A 26,169-nucleotide genomic window follows, 5' to 3' on the forward strand; every position below is an offset into this window, starting at 1 on the left:
CCTTTCGGGAGAGCAGAGTGAAGCTGAGCTGCAGAGTAGATGGAGTGCCACCAGAAAGGCAGGTCACATAGCCAAGGACCCTGGCACACTGCCAGCTGGCCACCCACAGGTGCCAAGGAGCCAGATGAGGGCCAGTCCCGCAGACAGGCTTCCAGGCCACCAGCCTCTCCCTTAGGTCCCACTCAGCACCAAGCCTTCTGCCTGACCCCAGTCCACTCCTAAGTGATTACCACACTGGAATGCCCATCCTGTGGGCTCCATTAAGACGCTTCCAGGGGAAACGGGAATCAGGTTCTCAGGATGTGTGGGTCCTAGGGAGGATGGCAGGGTGGCTGTGACATAGGACAGACACCGCACAGGTCCAGGGCAGCGCATGGGGCACACAGAGCAGCTTGTGAGGGAGGAAGTCCTGGTGGGGCAGATGCTCCTGAGAAGCCCGACAAGCAGCACCAACCCCTTCAAGAGGGCACCACCTGCCCTGACGGGCCTGCACTCAAACTGTAAGTGCAGCACATAGGCCAGTGAACAGGAGAGCCGAGACACTGTCCTCTGTGGTGCTGGGGACAGCCCTGGGCTCCACCATGAGCCCCGCTCCCTCCAGTGGGCAGCCTATGGCGAAGGCTGTTGTGGGTTTTTTAAAGGACACACACAAGACACGCATACCAATTGCTGGGTTTACTTTGTCCCCCCTCCACTCGCCTGCCCTTGTGCTGGGGGACTGAACCCAGGGGTGCTCGCAGGCTCTTTCCACTTCAGCCTCCCCAGCAGCTGGGATGACAGGTATGCACACCACTGCACAACCTAAAATGGCCATTTCCAGGTTAATGAAGTCAACATGACGTGATGTACTGCATGTAAAGCTCCCGTCTATCCCCGAGACCTGGGAAGTCCCAGCATCTGGGGCACAGGGGTCAGGTTTGGCAGTGAGGGAGCCGTGAGGGTGGCAGCTGGGGGTCACTCCCTCAGCCAGCACAGCAGCATGTCAACCGCGCCACAAGTCCAGGTCCTGCTTCCTCAGGCCACTGTGAACGCTCTGGCAGCGTGGCCAAGGCCACGTTACTTTCACCTGCCCTTGGTACTGTCACCATCACTGCTGTCCCCGTCGCTGCTGTCACTATCGCTGTCGCTGCTCAGAGCAGCCAGGTGGCCCAGGGCTTCCCTGTGGGGAGAGGCGAGGTGCTGCTGAGTGCACTCGTGGCCAGCACCCGGTGGACTCCACGGTCCTAGTCAGCAGGCATCTGCAGTCGCCCCTCAGTGCACACCACGGGGTAGGAGAAGCCCAGCCCTGCCCGCAGGCCTCCCTGACCTCAGGAAAGAGGGAGCTGTGCCTTCTCCATGCAGAGGACAAGGGCTGCTCCCTCAAGCCCCACTCACTTCTGTTCTGCGCTGATTGCAAAGTCCGCCATCACCCTCTGGGTGAGCTCCTCACAGATGGGCAGGCTGAAGGCACTCGCCAGCCTCACGACCTCGAGGGCCTGGGCAGGGCTGCTGGACTCTTTCGCACTGTCCATGAACTCACGCAGCAGCTCGTTTCTATGAAAGCAGACAAGACACGCACATGACCACTGACCCCGCAGTGCTGGGGACTGAACTCAGGGGATGGAGGCCTTCTGAAGCATGCAGGAGTAGCACCCTCCAGGGTCATGCCCTCCACGGGCCCAGCGCCCAAACTGTGGGCCCCACGATTGGCCCCAGACAAGCCTGCGTGGCTGGCTCCAGCCCAGGCCAGCCAGGCCTGCCCATCCACTCACCTAGGGATCTTATTATGCTTCCTGAAAAGCCCCAGCATCCTCCTGTGCAAGAAGAGACCAGACACTGTGACCAGCAGAGCAGGAGGCAGAGGGCCAGCGCCTGCCCTGCCCATCTTTCAGAACCACCCCAACCCACACTCCACATGGTCAGCTCCTCAAGACGTCTGGACGTGACCGGTGTCAGAAACTGCTTGTGCCGCGTCCTTCTGCAGAGAACAGCTTTCCTTCAGGGTGGTGCAGAGCAGGCTCAGATTGCGCGGTCTCGTGTAGGTGCCACCACCAGCCTGCCACATGCAGGACAGAGGCAGACACACACACTCAGCTCCCATGACTCAGCTGAGGTCCGTACCCCTGCGCCAATCATCATAGCCTGCGGCTTGCCGGCACCAGCCAACATAGGAAACGCACATCTCCACCCCCAGAGACAGGCATGCGGCAGAGAAGCCACCCATCTGAGACACACAAGTAACCACCATATTCTGGAATGGCGGTCCCATGTTCAAGTCAGGAGGCAGGCACAGGGGCCACCCTTGCTTCCTGAACCTGAGACCTAACCACCTCTGAACCCAACACAAAATCGGCAGCTCTGCCTGCCTATAGCTACCCTACGCAGAGCCTTCGGCCGACTTAGTCCTGATACTGAAGGAAGGGACACCATTGGACACGGAGCCAGCACGAAGCGGTGCTGACAGACACATGGTCAGGGCACGCAGCACATGCCTTCTCACCAGTCCCACATACAGCCAACATGCTAAGGTAGAGGACAGTTCGGGCAAAGTGCTTGCAGGTAATACGTCAATAACCCAAGTGACCAAGGCATTTTCCAAAATGAACATATCTGACCACTTTTTTCCATTTCCAAGCCCACAGACCCAGAAAGCAGAAAAGCCAGGTAGGAAAGAGAGTTCTTGGCCCATCTGAACCATGCCCTCCTCTCGAATATTCACCGTGCATGTTGGTGTTCCAAAACTCTGATTTTTAACCTGGAACCTCTAAGTTCCCATCCCAAACTCCCGCATTCTGATTTGGCCTGGTAGGATAAGTGTTCTTCACACTCGCCTGAGGCTGGGTACTCACCAGGCTTCCTGGGTCCTCCCGGCCCGTAAGAGGAGGATGGCCACACAGTTGAGAGGGGTGGCGGGCCAGTCGGGAGCAGTCTGCCTGGCTTCCTGGCTCTCATAGGTGGATCTGATGTCGGCAGCGCAGTCAGCAAATGCCGCCTGGAGCTGAAAGGCTGAGGGTCAGCAGAAATGCCCACCTGGTCCCCCGGGGAATTTAAGTTCAGGAGAAGCAGAGAACCAACAAAGGTCTCTGAGCCGTGTGTTCTATCAGCTGACCTTGCTGCATGCACGGCACATAAGAAGTGACAGTAAAAAGATAAAGAGCCTGTTCTCAATCATTTGATCAGCCACATTGCTCAAGGTCAACCATGCATTCTCTCTCCAAAGCAGGCTGCTGTTCACTGTCAGGACACTGATGGACAAGACACCCCCACTGTGTGCTGTAGGCCAGAGGAGACAGTGACTTCAGGAAGGGACTCTACTAACAGTAGCATGTCTACATGCATCTTAACCCAAACCTGAGTTTGGGTGGCAGAACACTCCCAAGGGACCTCAGCACAGAGGTCAAGGCGGCTGGTGCCCATGTACTGTAAGGGTGACGAAGCTGCAGCTGAGTCCCACTTACCTCCGCAGGGTGCTTATCCCTTGCCATGAGCATCAGGATCTCCTCTCTCAGGTTGCTACGGTAAGTGTGGCCATATTCTTTACTGTCTTAAGAACAGAAAGAAACATGAAAGTGACCACCCAAGCAGCTTCTGGCTGGCCTTTGTCCCCTTCAGCTCCCACTTTTATCCTGTGGGGGTAAAAACAATAAGCTGCTGACGTCACTTATTCCAGGTTTACCCCAGAGTCCCAGAAGACCAGAGTGACCCAGAATCCCAGTGACCCCCAGAATCCCAGAGTGGGCCCCAGAGTGACCCCAGAGTCCCAAAAGATCAGAGTGGCCCCCAGAGTTCCAGAATCCCAGAGTGACCCCAGAAGACCAGAGTGGCCCCAGAGTCCCAGAAGATCAGAATGACCCCAGAGTCCTAGAGTGGCCCCCAGAGTCCAAAAAAAAAAAAAGACCAGAATGGCTCCCAGAGTTCTAGAAGACCAGAGTGACCCCAGAGTCCAAGAGACCAGAGTGGCCCCGAGAGGAGCAGTGAGGGCCAAACCCCACGTTTCAGCCAGTGCTCACCACAGCAACCACGCCCTCCTGGTGCCACCAGCACCTCAAGAGCCGCTGTCCCACAGCACCGGGGACCTCCAGGGTTCCCCCAGACAGTGAAGGAGCAGAGCAGGACTGCGGCCACGGTTTTCACACAAAACCAAGGCAGAGAAAAACCAGCTTCATACTAACACGATGCTCGCCCAAGGCAGAGGGACAGATGTCCCAGTCTCAGCCTGCCGCTGACTTGCACGTGAGGCAGATCAGGCTCACACCCACGGCTGAGAGACAGGGACGCAGAGGAGCCAGAGTGACATTCATGGACTTAGAGTCGGCCTGGGATGAGCACGGCCCTCCGCCAGGTCACAGCACAACAGCGGCACAAGCCTAGGCCTGCTCCCCTCACCAGGGGATGAACACAGGCTACTCAACACAGCCACACTTTCCTTACACAATAGGAAACAGCAGATGACCTTGAAACAGACATCAAGGAATGTTTTTGATTCAGCCAAAATGGAAGTTTCTATCCCTAACAATAATGTTAGCATCTCCATCAAAACTCAGGCCACTGAAGTAGGACGGGCCTCGACACAAAGCCAACACTGACCTTTCCAAATCTGAGGAATCACTTCTAGCCGATTGGCCACATCCAATGCTTGCAGAAGACCTATCAGCACTTGGGAATGGGGAAAGAAGACCTAATGAAGAGGAACACAGATACAATTTTAAAGCACTGATCAGTGGAGACACCCACAGGTCCATCTGCAAGGACAGGACAGTGATAAGCCATCTTACTGAAGGTATCAGGTCTTTGTACCACTTCAAGGTGACATCGATGTGTTCCATTAGACAAAGCAGACCGAAAAACTTGGAACTGTAATGGAGAAAAGAAGTACATTTAGTCTAAAATCTCTACATCTAACCACAAGGTCATGATTGGTGAAATCAGAGCAGAGTTACACGATGAAGGCTGTGCAGTTTTCAGCATGCACACCAGTATGACGCACGGCTGCCCTATCAATACCTGGCCATTCCTAGCTGCCTCGTCCATGCACTCCAGGTCTTGGCAAGCAGATACTGAAAGCAGTGTGTGGAGAGTCTGGGCACAAGAAAACAGTCCCCACACTGACAGGAGACTGCCCCTTAGGTTCACGTCCCTGGAGTTGTGGGATGGTATTTTTTTAATGGTATAGGGATTGAACCCAGGGCCTCACAGACAGTGGACAAGCATGCACACCAGGCTGCATCCCCACACTTGCTTGTTTATATATTTATTTTTGGTACCAGGGATTAAACCCAACGGTGCTTAATCACTGAGCCACATCCCTGGCCTTTTAAGACAAGGTCTTGCTGAGTTGTTTTGTGCCTTGCGAAGTTCCTGAGGCTGGCTTTGACCCTGTGATCTCGCTGCCTCAGCCTCTCTAGCCAAAGGGACCACAGGCATGGGCCACATCTGGCCATCCGCTGCTCTTTTTTAAAATTTTACTCCGAAGCAATGTCAAAGTTGTGTAGGCTGGCCTCAAACTTGTCATCTCCTGCCTAGGCCTCCTGAGTAGCTGGAATTGCAGGCGTCCACCATGTCTGGCTTAAATTCATGTTTTTATCTGCCTAAAAGCAAACCCAATAATGTAAGCTCTCTGAGCTCCAGTACCTTTATTTATATGCGTTGTTGAGAATAGAACCCAGTGCTTGATACATGCTAGGCAAGCACTCTACTACTAAGCCCCAATTCCAATATTTTAAAATTTAAATAAAAGCAAGGTATTGGGAAGAAATCTTTAGAAAATTCCCACTACGACAATTTAAAAAAATATAAAAGGAAAAAGACAAGAAATTTTACAGTGTTACAAAGAAAATAAAATCTCAAAGCATACACACCTGAGACTTCGAAATCTGGCAATTTAGGCACTGCTTTAATTTCTAAGTGCTCAATCAACACAACCTATTAAATAATAGGCATGCTGCCTAAAACCAGAGGTGAGATATGCAGGGCCAAGAATCTCCCACTTGCAAAATCTACTAATTAAAGGACACATTTCCTGGGGCTGGGGTTGTGGCTCAGAGGTAGAGCGCTCGCCTAGCATGTGCAAGGCCCTGGGTTTGATCCTTAGCACCACATAAAAATAAACAAAATAAAGGTATTATGTCCAAATATAACTAAAAAAATAAAATATTAAAAATAAATAAATAAAGAAGACATTTCCTACACTTACTAATAGAAATTCCGACGAAGATCAGGTCCAATGAACTTCCGGTTGTCTCCTGTATTTAAAAGGCCATGTACTTCATAAGCAAGTTCTAGATCCCTGAGAGATGAACACTGAAAATTTGCAAGCAGAATACTGATGTTTTATAAGGCAAACAGTGGCTCAGAAAGAAAAGTACAGTTCTCTTCAGAAATGCTTATATTGAATCAATTTACTGACAGCAAATAAGTTATAATAAATAGGGAGAAAAATAAATCCCAAGCTTTGTGCATTTTATTTAAAATAATTCAATTTACCTTTAGAAATAAATCCCACAAGAAACACAGAGAGCCCTCAGTCCAGCACCACTGTACTTTGCAAAACCCACATAAAATAGCCACCCAGGAGCGTGATAGCTCTTCTCTCCTGCGAAACACTGCCAGGGAACAGGGTCTGAGCACACACACACTTGAGCACCCAGAGGAAAAACCAGGACAGCCACTAAACGGCAACACAAGCATCCCTGGGAAGCAGGCTGCACACCATTCACCCTAAAGCCACGTGAAATTTCCCCTGATTAACATGACAAAATGAGACCAAAATAAAAATCAATTTTTACCAACTTAAAAGCTCATCTGAACAGAAGCACCATGTGACTTAGAGTATAAACTTTGGAGAAAGAGGAAAAACAGAAGTGAAGACATGCCAAGACCTATCTGGCCAGGGAGAGCCCTGCCCTCCAGTTAGGTCAGTTAAACTGGGAAAATAAAGCTAAGCAAAGACTGGTACTCACGACACTCATGGCCGACTGAAAGAACATATCTGAAAAAGTCCACAGGAACTTTGGTTACAAGGAATAAAATGTATTTTCAAGTCAGCAACATTAATAAAACTTCTGACAACTAAGTAGGTTGTGTGCCAGGTAAAGTTAACAGAAAAAAAATTATGAGAAGTATACAGCTGGCCTTCTCAGATGTCACCACCCAAACCCTGCCCTTGCCAAGGCCAACCGGCATCAAGAGCTGCCTGCGGCCAGGAGGGAAAATCAGCAATTTCCATACATACCATCATCAAGGTCCTTTGGAGAAAAAGCCTTTCCTGCTAATTCATTCACTATGTCATAGATGATGAGGGATGGTGCTTTTGCAGAGCTCCCTACAGAACAAGAAAGCGAAGGTGTTCACCAAATCCACTTCTTGCACCACCCCCAGCTCACAGCAGCCCGTACAAAAGGGCTGCCTCCTTCCTGCACTGAGCCTCAGGCCTGGCCAAACGCCTGCTACAGGAACCAACCACTTCCCCTACAGAGCACAATGCTCCCAAAACCCAAGTCAGCCTTTGTACACAAGTTCCAGCCCTAGCCTTTGGCTTTCTGTCTCAGCCTCTTCTCAAGCAGCTCGGATATTCATTGGAGGGGAGCAAAACCCTGTGCATAACATACCCCTCAGCAAACCAATGCGCTTAGAAAAGGTCAACTGCACAAGCAATGGAACATATGAGCTCACTATTAACAGGTCAAAAAATTGACCTTCAGCATTTCTGGTCAGATAATTCTCTACATTCCCTACCTCTCCACACCTAATTAAAATACCAGTAATAAGTGCAGGACTATCTTGCTATGTATTCCTGAAGCATGTGGCCATTTCCTAACATTCCTTTCTACTAGTTATACAGTATTGCATTTTAAGTGTATTTCTTGTTACTTCGGCTCTCTCCCTTGGGTAAGTCTACGAATTACTAATGCAGAAAGCCAACTGATGTATATAAGATCAATCAATACTCCCACGCCCACCACGGCCACAGCTGTCCATTTAGGAAACACAAAAACCTGGACTCAGGTGAGCAACAGGCCAAGTCGTGCATGATGGTAGAGAAGAGAAACAGCCTTTGGGCTCAGAGCACTGGCTTCACAGCGGTCTGATTAGGGCTGAGTAGAATTCTAGAGGTCACAGTTATCATGGAAACTTTCATCTGTCACCAAAATAAACCAGTTGCGCATTTGTTTTTATTTTTTTAGTGGTAGATGGACAACATACCTTTAATTTATTTATTTTCACATGGTCTGAGGATTGAACCCAATGCCTCACATGTGCTAGGCAAGCGCAGCACCACCGAGCCCCAGCTTCAGCCCCATGTTTGGTTTAAAAAGCCAAAAAACCCTTGCCTATAGATGGGGGTGAACACTTTGCAAAATTGGCTCTCCAAGGCAGAGAATGAGGTTCCCTCTGCTGTTTCATAAGACCTACCACAGGAAGGAATGGCTTCAGCTGTCACTTCTGAATTCAAGGGCTCCTTCTCAGGCTGGGGACAAGGGAGTAAGAACCTAGAGATTCCTCAGTGCCTGCAATGTGCCTTCGAAGCATGGGACAAGACACTATCACCACTCTCTTGCTGTCACTTGTCACCCTGTCCCTTTCTACAGGGGTGGTAACTAAATGAGAGAGCTGAAATTCAAACTGGTGTTCCAACTGCCTCACACGCACAGCTCCCATAGGAACTGACCTAACGCAGGTGACAAAGGGAGCATGAAGTCCTCCCAAAGGCTACAAACACAATCACCAAGAATGGCAGCCACTAGCAACACAGGACTGCTGAGCCCTCTGGCACCAAAACTTTCCCTTTCTTTTAATTAACCAGCTACAAGCGGCTACTGTCTTTTGTATACACAGTTCTAGAGACCAAAAGGAACTCCAGGTTGAAACCCTCTGTCCACCCTCTTTCTGTTCCAACAACACAAGTACACTGTAAACCTGCCCTCCAGCTCCGAGTTCACATCTCACATCACAATAAGGTGACCACCTTAAGAAGAGCTTCTCGCTCAGGCTACAGGGGTTAATTTGTGAACTCTCTAATCTCACTTCACATGCACAGAAGATAATTTGCAACAACTAATCACACAAACGCAGGGAGCTGTTCTACCCAAATTAAAATAAGATTATCATACGTACCTGGTTGGTAGAATACCTGAATGATGTGGTGGTATGTTGCAAGCGAGGGTTCTCAAAACACCAGGTGGATGGAAAAAATAAGAAATGGAAGTAAAAACACAGCGGTTCAAAATATAGCTCACTGTAGCATGCTGAAGGGATGTGAATGCTGAGGGACCCTGCCCGCTGTCTCAGTATCGCAGAGGTACAAAACCCAAGACGGCAGCCTCTCCCTAACACCTCACCAAGCAGATTCCCCGTGAGCAGTAGGGCAGAATGGTGCAAAGTGATGCCCGAGCACCCTTCCACAAGCCCCTTCTGAACACACCACACCAGGAGCATGTAGGTTCAACCCCTTGTCGTAGGAAAATGTCTGTCATGCAATTTAAAGCTAACCAACAGTGATCAACTGTCCTCAGAACCGAGAACTATAAAACCGTACCTTAATTTGCTCTAAAGGACACCAAGATGAAAGTACTTTGGTTGTCCTTGTGAATCCACAGGGAAACGGCCCAGAGGATCGAACCCCAGCACCAGACCCTCAGAGGATCAAGGCCTCCTCAACCCCAGGGCTCTGAAGGGCCAACTGAGTACGCCCAGGTTGGGGAAGAAACCCCTCACAGCACGCAGCCTGCACCAGAACGCACAGATCGCCTCTGCACAGTCTCTGGCCCTCAGTGAGGACTCCAAACGCGCCCTCACCTATTCCAATGGCCTTCATCTCACGCAAGGTCTGCAAGGCGGGCATTCTCCCGAAGGCATGAAACCTCCGGAGGCATTTCAGAAGGGTGTTAAAAGTCTGCAGGTTTGGTTTGACTTTCTGCACAGACATGTGTTTCAGCAGCTCCTAGGTGAATCAGAAGCACAAAGTAGTTCTTAAGCCTGGGTGGACAATTTGTAATGAACGTTGTACAAAGAATGTCAATGACAAAAGGAGAGAGAAATTTAGCGTTCTGGCTGTGTCTGAAGAAGGCCAACGATCATATGTGACTCATCCGACAGGAACTTCACAATAGACACACAACACAACAGCAACAACACTGACGTGAGGCAGTGACAGGGGTGTCCTGAACACCTGCCGCACTCTGTTGCAGAACGTCAGCCGAGGGCAGCGAGCACGGGGTGGTGCGGGCTGAGGCGACCCACCCTCCTTACCAGCATGCCGTTCCACTTCTCCTCAAACTTCTCGTTGGCCATCAAGGCTCTCGCTTCAATCAACGCATTGAAGGTGTGAACGTCAGCTGGAAAAGAAAACCAGAAAAACAACACCTGGGGCTGAGGCTCTCCTCTGATCAGTGGTCTCCAGCGTGTCCCTGGGCTAATCTACATGCCCACATAACTGGACCTCTGGACCACAGCCACAGAGGAAGGCAAAAGGCAGGCCCGTGACTGAGGCCAGACCCAAGGACTTCCCAAGGGCTCTTAGGAGAGGAGAAGGAGAGGAGAGGGACAGGAAGAGCCGTCCAGCTCACCTCGGAGTCTGCTGTTCAGTAACTCGGTGTACAAGTCCAACGCCTGTGCGTATGCCCGGTGCTGGAGGGGGAGGGAAGGAGAAGGGTCATCAGCTGCTCCATCAGAGGCCTGTGCCCCTTATGTTCCAGGTGGCACTGTAGCAGGGAGCACCAGAGCAGCCCCTTCCCCAAGGCTCGCACTCAGGGCCCAGGCTCTACCTGGAGACTGAGGTGTCAAGTCTGAGGGTGAGGGAGGATTGCACCACCATGTCCAGTGGGCAGAGGCTAGGAGCCACTAAAACACTCCATGAAGCAGAGGACAGCCCCCGTGACAACCTGACCCAAAATGTGAGCATTGCATCTGGAACCTGAACAGCCGCAAAGCCCAAGACCTCTGAGCACTGGCGGTGCTGCAAGGGGAAACCACCACCTAGACCTTGAGTGAACGTGACAGACACAACACAGGCCCAGACGTCATGGACAGATGCAAACATTCCAAACGCTTACTCCTGGTCCCAAGCCTTCTGCATAGGGATAAGCAACCTGTAGCTCTGAGGATGAGAAACCCGACCCAGTGGACTTTACAGAGGAATATAAATAAATAAAACCGAGCACCTTCACCATTCCTCGGATCATGGTGCAGTAGGAACGTGCAGTCTTCTCCGGCATTAGTGCAAAGATCCTCTCGGCATTGTTTCTGGCTCTAGAGACAGGAAAACAAATAGGAGCCAGGGCGCAGGGCAGCCCATGCTCAGCTGCAGAAGGCACTGAGGGTTTACAAGCCCAGGCACCGCAGGCGCAGTCTCAAATCAAATGGTCCCAACACCCAGAGTGGGAGACACAGTGCCCTTCAGCATTCCTAATCATCACAACCTAAGAAATCTGCCCCATCCTCTTTCAGACTCATCCCTCCCGCAGGGAGTCTGATGTCAAGGCACTTTCCCTTTCCAGACGGCCACACCTCCAGGTTTGGGTATGCTCTCAAATGCAGTCAAGTGTTATGCACAGTCCTTCAGAACTGTGGACACAACTACTTGGTTGGTAGGCCTAATTTGGCACCATATTCTAGCAATCTGCATTTTTAGTAAATAAAAGCTTCAAATCTTTCAGAATTAGGGATACTTATTCCAAAGTAGCACTAGTGATGAGACCCCCCCCCACAGGAACCAGAGTAGGTGACGGCCACACTGAGCTAAATGGGGAAACCAGGACGATGAGCACTGCGCAAACGGTCTGTGCTGCAGGCTGAAGGTGACGCCCTTGGGAGAGACAAAGGTCTCCGTCACATGCACAGGACTCTGAACCTCACAGTGGCAGCAGATCACATCCTCTTGGGGGTGCTGGGGCACATCCCACCCACCCAGAGAAGCTGCAATACAGGATTCCGATTCTATGTAACCTACTTCCAAGTGACTCCAGCCTGATGAGCAGCCTTCACACTGGCTCTTTTGTTATTTTCCTCTGTGGTCTGCTCCTACAATAAAGCATCAACAGAAATAAAAGGTTAGACCACAGAAAGCACTCTCCCAGGCTCACCACTGAAAAGGCAGCAGGGACCCAGGGAAAAAAGGAAAAACAGATCCAGGAGGAGGCAAGAGAAACCCACCAAATGCTTGTGCCCAGACAAGCATCAGCAGAGGACAGAGGAAGAACGAGTTGGCTCCAGAGAAGGAGGAAAAGCCCAGGCCCTGAACGGCCCAGACAAGACAGAGCTGGAACTGCACACCAGAGCACAGCCTGCGTCTCAGAGGCCACACCTGGTTCCCCATTAGGGCACAAGCCAGTGAAGACACAGACTCAAACCCAGCACCAGGGCCAACAGACGTCGACGCCTCCTGGCGCCACACAAAAACACAGGTTGAACATCCCTTTGTTTAAGATCCTGGGGACCAAAAGTCCTTCAAATTTAAGATCTTTAGCATTTCGAAATACTTGCATGTATACAACGAGATAGCTTGGGAATGATCCAAGTCTAAACATGAAATTCATTTGTGTTTCATCCACATCTTAGACACTAAACAGTGAAGGTGATTTTATGTAATATTTATTTCTAGTACCTGAGGTGATCCAAGTAGTCCTGTGTGGATTTTCCACTAGTGGCACTCAGAAAGTTCAGATTTTGGAGCATTTGCCTTCAAAAACTTGGGTTAGGGATTTCAGACTAGGGATGCTTGCCTGTACCTTGCTCTACACACTGTCCCAATTAGTCGGTGACTCTACCCACACTCAGCCATGCATGAGTGATCTTAAGGGTGACTGACACCCACCTACCCCCTCAAAAGAGTTCAGCACACACTAGTGGACGGACGTGGATTATGTTCAGTACCTCAGCAGTTACGGGTATAAAGACCACAAGAACAAGGTCAGCCTTGCTTCTGCTTACTTGATACAGAGGGTTCCTTGGAATCGACTTCCAGAAGAGAAACCTGTGGGTTGCGAGTCTACGTACAAATCCACCCAAGCAACCCTGCACACAGGCCCAGCGCCTTTCTCCCTGCTCTTCCACACGTGCATGCCGGAGGGTGCCAGCGCCACACAGGCTTTCCCTGACCACCAGACATCATGCTGGCACTGTAACTGACAGAAGGGCATTTCTGGTCAGAGCTTTGCCTGAATATGTAGTAGGTGAACACAAAATTTTCAAAGAAGGGGACTAGGGTTAAAATAATCGTACGCCCCCTCCCACCATACTGGGAACTAAACCTAGGGTCTTACCCAAGCTGGGCAAAGTGCTCTACTACTGAGCTACAGCCCCAGCCCTTTTTATTCTGTGTTAAGACAATGCCTATGAAGTTGCTGAGCCTGACCTCCAACTGTGATCCTCTTGCCTCAGCCCTCAATAGCTGAAATTACAAGTGTGCACCACAGCACCCAGTTCTCCTTCAACTTTGTATCAAAGCCATTTTATGATAAATACCAAACCATGCCATGCCTCAGTACAGACCTCATACAACCACACTGACACGTGGCATGGGAACTCATCTAATTTCAAGAAAGAACTTTAAAAAGAACAAATAAAAAACAAAGTGAAAAGCCATTACCAATTCTTCTGACTTCTCAGTTTGTTGAAAATAAAAATCAGCTGGAGGTTCTTGGTCACCATAGTAACACAGTAAATCCAAGAGACTGTTGGTTGTTTCAAGGGACACAGCAGTTCCTGTGGTTAGGAGAATAGAAGGGAAAGAAACCTTCAGACATCCAAAAACTGAAACCGGCACATTAGAACTCTCTACTTAGGGCTGGGGATATAGCTCAGTTGGTACAGTGCTTGCCTCACATGAATAAGGCCCTGGGTTCAATCCCCAGCACCACCACCAAAAAAAAAAAAAAAAACCAACAACAACAAAAGAAGAACTCTCTCTACTTATTTCTCTTAGTGTGCTTTCGGATACATATTTAATATATCCCACCTTATCAATTTATGAATATGCATGGACTCAAACACCTAGACTGATAAGATAGCAAAAAAATCCCAACTACCCTTGAAGTCTAACATAAAAGATTAAAATACAAGAGGAAGGCTAAGCTTGAGCCCAGTTACTTCATGTACATACTTAGAGACGCTATCTCATGGCTTTAACAGTCATTTCCTACAGAACACTGCCAATTACTAGTTACCCTGGCCCAGACCCATGTGAAAACACACACACACACACACACACACACACACACACACACACACACACACCCCTCCACCAAACCACTGGCCCAGAAATACGAGCATAACTGCCTAATTAGATAAGTCTTTTAAAAACTGTTGTGAAGGGCTAGGGTTGTGGCTCAGTGGTAGAGCACTCACCTAGCACGAGGCACTGGGTTCGATCCTCAGCACCACATAAATGTAAAGCAAAGATATTGTGTCCACCTAAAGCTTAAGAATAAATATTCTTTAAAAAATTAATCTTCCATAAGTAAGTCCTATAGAAAAATAGACATTAAAAAAAAAACTTGTGAAAATGTTATGCTCCTATTTTGGCACTCATTAAAAGGGAGAGACTGGGTATGGTGCTGAACACCTGTAATCCCAGCAACTCGGGAGTCTGAGGCAGGAGGATCACAAGTTCAAAGTCAGCCTTAGCAAAAGCAAGGAGCTAAGCAATTCAGTGAGACCATGTCTCTGAATAAAATACAAAACAGGGCTGGGGATGTGGCTCAGTGGTGGAGTGCCCCTGGGTTCAATCCCTGGTACATCCCCTACCTCCTTGCCCCCCCAAAAGGGAGAAAGGACAGAGAAAAGATGAGAGATAATAAAGCAACTCAAGGGCCGAGGTTGTGGCTCAGCATATGAGGTGGTGGGTTCGATTCTAAGCACCACATAAAAATAAAGGTTATCGTGTCCACCTACAACTAGCACAAATATGAAAAAAAAAAAAGGCAACTCAAGCTTCTAACAAAATACACTAAAAATTATAAAACTGCCCACTAGGAAACTGAAAAATGCAAATTGCAGAAGAGGCGGGTGCAGGCTACGGAGTGACCCTCAGTCTCAGCACTATGAAACCCTGGGACATAGCCTTCGAGGCAGTTTCCTTTATAAAGTTACCATAGGACACTCCAGCTCACAAGGTGCCACAGGATTAGGTACGTGGGAGGCCTAGCAGACTATCTGGGACATACTAAGTGTTCAATAACAAAGTTTTCTACAGTCCCTCCCTGATGCACTGACTATTACTGAGCTACGGTTCTGACAAACTGTCTTTTTTTTTTTTTGAGAGAGAGAGAGAGAGAGAGAGAGAAAATTTTAATATTTATTTTTTTTTTAGTTTTCGGCGGACACAAGTTTGTATGTGGTGCTGAGGATCGAACCCGGGCTGCACGCATGCCAGGCAAGTGCACTACCGCTTGAGCCACATCCCCAGCCCAGGACAAACTGTCTTTATAGGATGCTCAGTGAATATCTGCACACACTCATGCAGTGGGGGTGAAACTAGAAAGAGACCAGCCTTAACACCAGGAACTCTGATCAGGCTCTTGGCAGGTGCTGCTCACAGAGTCACTGTCTGCTGCACACCTGGTGTTAGTAGGCTACACAATAAGACTGGCACACAGCATTATGCAGATGTTTCTTGTGTTCAAGTGTGTACTGGCTGATTTCAGCTTATTTTCCATCTCTTCCATGCTTAATGGATTTTTATGCTTCAGATTCCAAAACTATAACTCTTGCCAGCTGACCAGGATGACTTGCAGAGCTCCTCAGTCATGCTCTCCAGGTGTGTCTTCCTGGAAGCCCATCAGATCTAACTCAGAGTGCACAGGATTGATTGTAATCTAGAGGCCCTGAGGAAATGAGTGACTTTTTCTAGGTCCCAGATAATTCAGTGTTAGAGCTAGCACCAATATCAAAGTCCCCAATCCCAGCTTAGTGTGCTTTCTTTTTGGAGTATTTGTCAACTGTGTGTGGTCCTGCCTTCCAAATACAAAGGGTCCAGGAAAACTGAATTCGGTACGTTCAGATCTCAGGTTAGAGGTAGACACAAAGAACGGCTATATCACTTCTCCACAGTGCCACAGTACAAGGGCACAACAAATCAACAGGGCTGAAACTCTACCTTCCTTGTGCAGCCAGAGCAGAATGTCAAACATGGGGGTTTGTTAACTATGCAAACGGAATCGACACAGTCATCCAGCAGAAGGCACAGAGCCCCTACCCTTCACTCAACATTAACTGGCTCATGCCACTGTGATCTGTGTTCCCAGAGCAGCTTTAACCCAACTGAGTCACCTGCTTGCAAGAGCTGATCAAACATGTCCACAGCCGCCTTCACTTTCTTGAGCTTTATCCGTTCCTTCAGGGCAGCTTCGCTTACATCTTCGATCTGAGGCTCAAAGTACTCTGGCATTAAACACTGGGAAGACAAGATGGTGGACATTATCATAGGAGGCAAACGGGACAGGACAGCCACACAAGATGTCTACCCACAGGTAAAAACCTTAGAGCCCCATGCACTTTCCTGCACCAGATCTCAGCCAGCTCCTAACATGCACGCCTCACTAGGAAACCCAACTAGAAACCACCAAGGACAGACACAAAACCTTTTCTCCACTCCAAAACAGACTACTCAGCATGGCCTACCCTAAGATTTAAAAACACCCTAACGTAACCGTTCAGGAAGACCTCTACTTCCAACTAAACTCCCGGCTTCAGGCTGACTAACTATATTTTCCCTGCTAAGACTGTCTTCCTCCTCCAGGCCCAAGCTTGGTTGAAGATGTCAGAGGACATCTAGTTCCCTCAGGCAGAGAACCTTCATCCTGAATGGTTTTTCTTCTACACATTCAATACCACCAAGGAATACTGGCTTCACTTATTGACTAATTGATTCCAGTTCTTTAGAATGGGTACTACTTCATCCCAGGCACTCAGGTGGGCTTCATGGACACAGAGATGAAAGAAAGGCATTCTACACTCCTGGTCTAATGAAGGAAGCAGATACAGAAATCATGACAGGGCTGAGGATGCAGCTCAGAGGCAGAAAGTTTGCACAAGGCCCTAGTTCAATCCCTAGCACTGGCAAAAAAACAAACAAAATACAATATAATGTGAATGGTACTGCCCACCACACAAGTAGGGGACCCTTGGAAGGCTTCACACAAGAGTGGCTCCAGAGCTGAACCAAATTAGGCACAGGAAAGTAACTGTCAGTCAAAGACAAAGAGGAAAGGACGGGCCAACAAGTGGTCACTCCACAGCTGCCACTGTCCTAGCTCAGGACTGTAACATTTTCACAATCACACTGGCTTCCTAATCTGTCAATGGGAGTCACAGCATGAGACGGGCAGGCTATCCTTGGGTCTGAGTTCTGGGCAGCAGGGTGATGTGACAGGAGACAAGATGACTCTCCAGATTAGCATTCTGCTCGCAGAAAGGTGCACCAGCCTTGCTCTCCATGTGCTGATGCGGAGCACACGGCCCAGCACACAGCAGGCACTGCATAAACGCTCACCACTGGGCTACAGGACAGAGAGGCTGTAGGAAACAGGAAGTTCCAAGCACAGGGGTCGGGGCTGGATGTGCAAGAGGCCAAGTGAAACGCAAGAACTATTGATGCAGCAGAGTACACAGGAGGGAGGTGGTGACCGTCATGCAGGGCAGACAGGTGGGAGGTTGCGACCATCACACAGGGCAGACAGGTGGGAGGTAGCAACCGTCGCAGGGCAGATGGGTAGGAGGTGGTGACCCGCACACAGAGCCTGATACACCCATGCCTGAGCAGTGCAGAGACCGAGGAGCAGCACAGAGGGAAGACCCCAGAGTGTGGCGTCACAGAAGTCCAGAGAGACAGCAGGATGAAAAGCAAACGCATGCAAAAGGCACTGAACAGTGAGTAAAGCTTTCGCTCACGTACTGAGCACCAAGAGCTGTCACTGGCCACCAAACTTGGTCTAAGTCACATTTATATAGTGTTACATGAAAAAGGCACCACCCTCCTTACCGGTATATGAGGTTCAGCTATGTCCTTCTGGAAATATTTGGGATGTGAATTAATAATAAATTTTGCTGCATTCTCCCCAGACTTCTTTGCCAATAAAAATGAACGCTGTATAAAAAAAGATTTAGATACAAATTGGAATTTACATGTAATTTAGACTCAAATAAGTTCAAAGGTAAATTCTGAGCAAGAATTATTCTCCCCCCACAAGAAAGGATGCCACAATACACGGACTCCCAATGAGAACCCCAATTACAGGGCCTCCCACACTCTACTGAGTGGGCCTGACTTCAGGCCCCGCGCAGCACATCTTGACGTGTATAAAAACAACACAGCCTCACCCAATCGTCTGCTCCATATGAAAAAGTCCTAACACGAAAAACCAAGCCAAAATTCTCCAGAGAAAAAAATCAAAATCTTTTTGATAAAAGTAGGATTTATAAAGTCCATCAATTTATCAGCATCTACAAACTTTTCAAAGGTTTCTATAACTAAATTATGTTTGTACTCTTACACACAAACCAGTAAAATAAAAAAAACAGAATCAGAAAAGTTGCATAAACATACTCACAGACTCCACAGAGGACGTTGGTATAAGGTAAGGGTCATCTTGAAATGTATAGGGGACGGCCGTGGGGTCCTGAGGAAAAGACACAGGCACTCTTCCAGCTAGACCATTAAGACCTCCCAGCAGGGTGTTGTGGCACACATCTGTAAATCCAGGGACTCAGGAAGCTGAGGCAGGAGGCCTGCAAGTTCCAGACCAGCCAGGGCAACTGAGCAAGAGCCTCTCTCAAAAATTAAACAGGTCTAGGAGTATAGCTCAGTGGCACAGCACCCTTGGTTGGGAGGGGGCTCGTCAGTGTCAGTGATCACAAGTTCTGCACAAGAAGTCTTAATATATACTCACATGCAGGAACACATACATGTGGGTACACATTAACATACACACATCCAGAGACAGAAGCCACACACATCGACACCTATACTGTCCCATTGGCTCTGCAAAGTTGCGTAAAATTAAGCACACCTCAACGCAGACAATGGCCCAAACCAAGGCCACTGTTAAGGTGTGAGTGCACTGTCACTGGGACCACTGAAGGATCCTCTGCTTTACAAAGTTCTGCACCCACTCTGTGGAACAGGATTTCCTGCAAAGCATGGTCACTGCCCATCTAGGCTGAACTCCACCCGCAAGTTCCCTTCACCAAATGCAGGAAACCACTGGGCCCTCTGGGCTGTGCACAGCAGTGTTCCAAGGCTCTATACTTGTCAAAGCTGCCCTCCAGCACTAAGGTCCCCACTTAGAAACAGCAGCACAATCCCTCCTCTACTGTTCTCCTAGGCTGATCCTACTGGGGCCTTCTGGGCTCTGTTCACAGTGAAAGCTCAACTTATATTCCAAAGCTCTCCTCTGTGCCCTAGGGGCCTCCAGGATCTGAGGCCCTTAAGGGAAGGGGTTCTTCCTGGGACCTGGAGGCAGGTTTCTTTCTCCTCCTCCTGTACTAGTTTTCTGCAGCATTGTGAAAGCCCCACCTCAGCAAGGCTCCTTTCATCTGGTTCTGCTACTCACTGCCAAGCTGCAGCCTTCATGGCAGGGGCACTAGTTCTCCAAGCTGGCACAGGGACCACATCTATGGTTACCAAGGCACTATCCCTCAGAGACAGACATTTCAACAAGCTCGACCAGTGATTCAAACCCCCTGGTGTGGAGCTGGAGGTACAGTGCAGCAGTACACTTGCCCAGCATGCACAAGGCCCTGTGTTCAAGTCCCAGCACCTTAAAACAATCCTTGGTATGACAGAAAAACATGACAGTCAGAAACAAAGGGCGTGGAGCTAAGTGAAGGTTTTAACGCAGGAAATAGCCTGGCCAATCACTTTAATGGCCTTAAGTTTTCCCACTTTTCAAATGAAAAGACTGGATTAATTTTAAATAAACTTCATGGATTTGCAATACTTTAATTCTGAATAATGAAGATCAAATGTGTTAACAGCCATATTAAAACCAAGAAGTCCCACTTACCCTGTTGACTGTGGATGCAAGCGCCTGAAGAACAGCCACTTTATCCCTAGGAAAAGAATCACAGATTGACTCTGTTGGACTCCTGACGCAAAGGGAAGGAGTGATCCTACACTCAGGCAGTCACCGGTAACAGCTCAGGCCTGGCCTGGCGCCTGTACCTCCCATTCAAGATTGCAAGCTAGAAGACGGGGCCAGGTCCTCTTGTTCTGCCTGCAGGTGGTCAGCACATGCCCTCCTCGCTGTCCGTACCCACCCAGAGCGAGCGATGAACACTCTCGGCTCCTCACACCATTTGCTGACTTCCTCTTACTCCCTCCCTGGCATCTGGGTTGCAGCTGTGTGGACACTCTTGTCTTACTGCCAACAGTGGCTCTTCCTCAGGCCACGAGAAGAAACCACAGGCTCCACCTGCAGCTATGGGGTCACAGCCCCCAGACACACGGAGGATGGCCATGTGCCTCCTCACTGGACTCCCAGAGGACTCCAATGTGCCTCCCAGTGTGGGGCAGCTCTCCACCACACACAACCCCACAGGAGAACTGCAGGCCAGCCGTCCTGGGCACCTGTCACTCAGCTATTGGAAAAGGCTTAACTGGCATCAATGACAAATGACATATTTTGGTTTCAATTCTATTTTTAACTCCTGTGTTAGATTTAATGTGGTCCATTTCCCAAAGAATTACAATAAATTTAACAAACCAGAAGTACTGTTTCTAATTAAAATTTGACCTAACATTCATAAGAACATAAGTCACCAGAGACCAAAGAATAATAGAGCCAAGTGTGATGGCACACGCCTGTAATCCCAGTAGCCTGGGAGGCTGAGACAGAAGGATCATAAGTTCAAAACCAGCCTCAGCAATTTAGTGAGGACTTAAGCAACTCAGTGAGACCCTGTCTCTAAATAAAATGCAAAACGGGGCTTCGGATGTGGCTCAGTGGTTAAGAGGCCCAGGATTCAATCCCTAGTACTAAATAAAAAATTTATATTAATTCCCTGATGCACATAACATCCACTGAATTTTCTATCAGTTTTAAAGTCACATGTATATAATTCCAGGACATGATAAAGAAACACTCTCTCAGCGCTCAGGATTCCTTAACTAAACCCTACACTGGCAATAACTGAGTCTCTTCATAACGTACTAACAGATGGCAGTGAAAAAACTCACCGATTACCACTAGTTCTTTTTAAAAAGGGTTGTTTTTAGAAGTCATCACAACAAACATATTATCTTTGAAAAGTAATCTAGGTTTACAAGAATCTAAAGTGCCTGGTATCACCTTAAGATCTCATCCACGAGGCTGGTATAATCCCAGGATTTTCATAGGTACTTTTACACACACATATATCCATAAAAGAAAAATCATGTCACTTTGCACGTTATAAAAGTTCGAATGTACTATTCCCTGCATAAAAGACCTAATTAATTCCTTTAAATGTCACATCATATGATGACCATTTTTACTACTCACTTAGTCATCGATGGGCATGCAGGTTGTCTCCATTTGCTACTATTCCCAGGTATGGAGAATATGTTCACTCACATCTCTGGGTATATACACAAGTGTACTCCTTGCCAATCAGTGTTCACATTTAAAAATTTTGACTCAAAAAAATTTCCCTCCAGTCATTCCAATTTTCTGGTCCATCAATAAATATATGTAGCTCTCATCTCTCTAAATCCTCTCCTTGCTAATCTAATAGGTTTTAATTTACATTTCTTCAATGAGTCCAGTTGCCTATGCACTAATCATAATTGGCTCCCACTCTCTCTAAAATAAGTGCCCAGTTCAGATTAACCCGTTCAGAACACTGCCTTTATTGCATCACATTCACATACACTCACTCACCATTACTCTTAACAATTTATCAAAGTCTTCTAGACACTTGTGTGATCTGGGAAATCAGAGCCTTAAAATGCCTCATCTGTACAATCAGGCAACAAGAATTTGTCCTAAAAACATGGAGTCCTGACCTGGAAGTCAGAGGCTCTAGCAGGAACGAAACACTTTTTGGGTAAAGCGACAGAATACAGATTTGGGGCTTTGGGAGCCAAAGGGTACTGTTTAAACTTCTCAGCTCTGCCAGTGTGGCATAAAAGCAGCCAGACAATATGTAAATAAGTGAGATTGTGCCGCCCAAAGCATGTATCATGAATTTGAATCTCATGTAATTTTTATGTTACCTTGTCTTCTTTTGATTTTCCCAACTGTATGAAAACATAAAAATCATTTCCAACTTGGAAAACACAAAACCTGGCTTTAGTCTGCTGACAAGTGCATCCCTCATTTCCCTGTTCTATTGGCACCTTCTCCCTAGGCTGGCCTGGACTCCGACCTCTAGACATGCCCCTGCCTTGCTGGCCTCTGTATCTGTGGGCCACATACTTTATGATCCATAAGAACTACTGGCAGGAATATGCACTTTTAGCAAAATCCCTAGGTGATTCTGATGCCAATAAGATGACTCCACCCATTCGAAGACACTGGTAAATGTCTACATTGTCAAAAGAAACCAACGCAATGAGCACAACATGCCCACTCTTGATATCACATTCCACATCCCTCTAACTGTGTGCATGGTCCACACTGACAGGACTACTCGGTGAAACATGTGAAGGTGGCTCAGCAAGGTCGCAGCACACCCTCTGAAAGCTCCCTATTCTGGACTTCCTGCAGGTCACTCCTCGGGCCAGGAGGTAAAATGGGTCAAGGGCTTCGGACTTTAATGCCCTCGGGGGACTGTCTCATTTGTGGATAACCACATTCTTCTCTTGGTTCTAATTTTTGGTCCAAGGAAGACAGAAGTGAACTTTAGTGTATCTATATAGTGAAATACTACATGGCTGCTAAAAATTAAAGGCCGAGGATAAAAATTGCATCTAACGGTTCAATTCTAAAGTCACATGCTCAGCTTATATAAAAAAAGACCACACTGCAACACTGGAAACAGCCATCTCTGCAACAGGCACTGTTTGCAATGCCCTTTTAACCCCTTAGGTGAGCACTATGGTTATTCACACTCCACTCTAGCAGGAAGTTGAGCAACATGACTATCAGTGATTCTGTTTCCTTTTTGCATGTTAGAGCTATCACTCCATTCCTCTTTTGACCATGACCTTGCTTACTTTTGTAATTTAACAAAGCCCTTTTTGCTGTGTAAGCGACACAAGGCAATGTGTTTAAAAGATCTACCCAGTGAATAAAAGAGCTAACTTCTGTCTGGTTTCCCAACCACGTGAGAGAGAACTCACTTAAAAAAAGAGATTGATCTAATATTGAAACTCATGATTAACCACTGTTCTGTACACACTAGCTCAGACAGTTCAGAAGGTCTCTGAATGCCTAAATCAATCTCATTCTTCGACCTCCACCCATCTTCCTGTCTGTCCTTCACACTCCCAGGTCTCTCCCCTCTGGCTACTCCCTTAGCACTCCACATCACCACTCCTAAACTGACCCTCCGTCCCACTCACACTAAGCACACAATCACTTATGGAATGAACACCAATTGAATACTTGCCACAGTCCGGCTGCAGCAAAATAACCAGGGGGGTGACGAACAACTTGTGTATGGTGATACAGCAGGAGTAGGAGCCATTTATTGTAGGACAACAGAGCTATTTATACATTCCACACAGCTTATCTAAAATTAACATAAACTAGATACATCAGTCAACCAATAAGGAATCTCCACATTTAATGGCTCGCTTTTGTTACTTCTCAAACCACTCCCTCTGGCATTTTGCCAGGCACCATCCAGACTTGTTTACTAACTCTTAACATTCCCCTGGCAAAATACCAGGTGTTATTTTGACTTGTTTACAGACCTTAACAAATACTTACCAAGTTTTCTTCTTTGGAATGACTACTTGTTCAATTCCTTAATGAGAAGAAGAAAAAAATGAATCAGTTTCCTACTATTATAACTACAACAAATACAACATGTGGATTAAAAATTGGAACTACTTCAATAGTTTTCTTAAACATACCTGTTACATCAGTTCCTTCATCCTTTGGTAGGGCTGCACTCTTAGAATAAAATCTGCAAAAAATAAAAACCTGAAAGCTAATGCTCATCAATCAATCAGCTTACCCTCACTTATGTGCATTTTGAGCCCAAATTTTCCAGTTACCATGGATCCAACAGACTGGATAACTCTATGTATAAGTCAATGTTTGCCAAGAAGACATGGCCTAATCAGCATGTGGCACTATTACTAGAGAATGAGTACAAGATACAGACACAAAACAGTCAGAATTTTTTGAACCAAGAAATTTCATCATAAAAAATTAGAAAAAAAAAAAGGAAATTTTTAATAGCACTAAACAATCTAAGCAGCTGGTTTAAGATATAAGGTACTTTAACTCTGGGGACTCAGAATATTTTGAGGTTAAGAGGAACAATTTAGTGATCTTGCTCTTATAAACAGGCCTACCTCTTTGTAGCACTCAATCATGGCAAAGCTAAGATCACCAATGATCTTATACTCCACTTTCTTCAACAACCAAGAACATACTAAATATATGAGGCATAATTTAGACTTGGAACTGCTGACAGCTTCCCAGAGACTCAGAAATTGTTATTTACCCCAAATACAGAATCACTGATGCTTGATTCAATTTTCAAATGTCTCATTATCATTCAGGATAACTATATTTCTACTTTATTAACATACTAAGAAATTAATCAACACCATAAAGACAGTATGCACAGCTGATATTATCCTGTGGGTTTTTTGGTTTTTGCATACTGGGGATTGAAACCAGGGCTCTCTACCACAGAGCTACTACTCGACTCTTTTCATTTTGTTTTAAACTTTGAGACAGGGTTTAAGTTGCCCATGCTGGTCTCATAACCATGATCCCCCTGCCTCAGCCTCATGTGCTACAGGCTTGTGCCACGTGGCCCAGCTTTGAAATTCCCTTCTTAAACAGCATCCAAACTACCTAGATAAGTAAGCTGGAATAACATATTTAAAAAAACAAAACAAAACTTCCTCTTTGAATGTCTGTCTCAGGCATCATTTTAAAATATTACCTGTCTATGCTAAGGATGTTTCAGAAAAGGATTATTTTGTTTTCCAACCACACCGTTTCTGAACGAGAGATCAGTATTGCCTTGACTATCAGTGCTAAAGCCAGGTGCTGTGTCATGCAAAGAAGACAGACTGAAGAATGTCAACTCTAGGCAAGAGCAGGAAAACAAGCGCTAGGATTCAATCGCGGAGGGTGCCCAGTAGAGGTGACTCCTCATTTTTGAAGGTAATTGAGGAAAGGACATGTAAAACACACATGGTGAGTTACAAATTCCATTTATTCCGCAGAATTTTTTCCGATGGTTCTAATTAGCTACAATCCACTCATCAGAAAATCTGTCTATTATCCAACCTGGGAAAATGCAAATATCGAATCTAACATCAGGCTTTTCTTGGGCTGGGGTGGGACAGTTCCGCGGGCGAGCGTGAGGTCCTAATTCAATCCCTCGCATCAGCCACCAGGTAAAGCAAACAGGCCTCCCTCGGGTTCTCGCCCCTCGGGACGGCCTCTCATTTCTACGAGCCACCTGTGTAGCGAGCTCAGCGGTTACGTGGACAGGCGCGTGTCTCAGCCCTGCTCCCAGACCGAAACGTTAAGTGACCAGGTATTTGGGGCTTTTCCGTTTTTATAAAGGCGGATGATTTCCTCGTCGAGGTCCCGCGGCGGTGCAGCGCACGTGGTCGCCGCCGACGGCTTCCTCACTTGGGAACGCCTACGAGTGCTCGGGATCCTCGCGCCGCGGCTGAACTGCGGCGGGGCGGCGACTTCCTAACTCGGGAGGCTGGCAGCAGTCCCCCACTGCGCGGCCATCCACGCTAGCAGTCCCCTGCTCCGCGCAGGTGCTCGCCGCGGGATTGCAAAGAGCCGACCGCGCGCCCCCAAGGTCGCGCATGCGCTCGCCGTCAGTGCTGCCGACCCCGCAGCCCCCTGGGAAGCCGGGCCAGCTTGATCCAGGCCTCCCTCGTGGATGCCCCGCAATGCTCTCACCTGCAGCCGCGTTCCGGCTCACACACGCCCGCCCACCGACACCGCAGAGGCAGACGAAGGGCGCCGCGGACGCTCAGACAGCGCGCAGAAGCCCCCGCCGCCATCCCGCCGCCTCGCAGAGCGTGCTGGGAAAGCGCGCCCCCGACCCGGGCCTGGGAAG

At 47.9% G+C, this 26,169-nt stretch overlaps 1 protein-coding gene and 1 non-coding gene across 4 annotated transcripts; both read right to left on the bottom strand.

The window, feature by feature from the left end:
• Positions 1–660: 660 nt before the first annotated feature.
• Positions 661–26,165, bottom strand: Ptcd3 (pentatricopeptide repeat domain 3). 3 transcript variants are annotated; one of them, XM_078027934.1, is made up of 25 exons: positions 26,010–26,165; positions 23,975–24,027; positions 23,829–23,865; positions 19,980–20,025; positions 18,525–18,593; positions 17,957–18,061; positions 16,246–16,369; positions 14,323–14,394; positions 13,565–13,680; positions 11,927–11,997; positions 11,139–11,226; positions 10,545–10,605; positions 10,228–10,313; positions 9,775–9,919; positions 9,094–9,144; positions 7,211–7,300; positions 6,939–6,967; positions 6,173–6,279; positions 4,755–4,833; positions 4,567–4,657; positions 3,438–3,523; positions 2,829–2,977; positions 1,752–1,793; positions 1,375–1,533; positions 661–1,159 (listed from the first exon to the last, which is right to left on the bottom strand). In XM_078027934.1, exons 1-25 carry the CDS (start codon positions 26,111–26,113, stop codon positions 1,063–1,065), a joined length of 2,157 nt encoding a protein of 718 aa, XP_077884060.1. In that variant the 5' UTR covers positions 26,114–26,165; the 3' UTR covers positions 661–1,062. The 3 variants fall into 3 exon arrangements, 2 of the variants coding, with proteins under 2 accessions (XP_077884060.1, XP_005338500.1); XR_013428392.1 differs by lacking the exon at positions 661–1,159 and adding an exon at positions 1,888–2,035; XM_005338443.4 differs by lacking the exon at positions 14,323–14,394.
• LOC120885108 (small nucleolar RNA SNORD94) lies at positions 1,994–2,124 on the bottom strand. Its single transcript, XR_005727628.1, has one exon. It is a non-coding gene; the product is annotated as a small nucleolar RNA SNORD94 (small nucleolar RNA).
• Positions 26,166–26,169: the final 4 nt, after the last annotated feature.

Source organism: Ictidomys tridecemlineatus, chromosome 12 (genome assembly GCF_052094955.1).
Source record: "Ictidomys tridecemlineatus isolate mIctTri1 chromosome 12, mIctTri1.hap1, whole genome shotgun sequence".
NCBI classification, from domain to species: domain Eukaryota; kingdom Metazoa; phylum Chordata; class Mammalia; order Rodentia; family Sciuridae; genus Ictidomys; species Ictidomys tridecemlineatus.

Excerpts from the sequence above, each read along its gene's own strand:
- Ptcd3 (XM_078027934.1), bottom strand. The coding sequence starts at position 26,113 with ATGGCGGCGGGGGCTTCTGCGCGCTGTCTGAGCGTCCGCGGCGCCCTT. Across the intron at positions 20,026-23,828 it reads ATTCCAAAGAAGAAAACTTG|GGATAAAGTGGCTGTTCTTC; the intron begins GTAAGTATTTGT and ends TTCTTTTCCTAG. Across the intron at positions 3,524-4,566 it reads GATTCCTCAGATTTGGAAAG|ACAGTAAAGAATATGGCCAC; the intron begins GTCAGTGTTGGC and ends TCTGTTCTTAAG.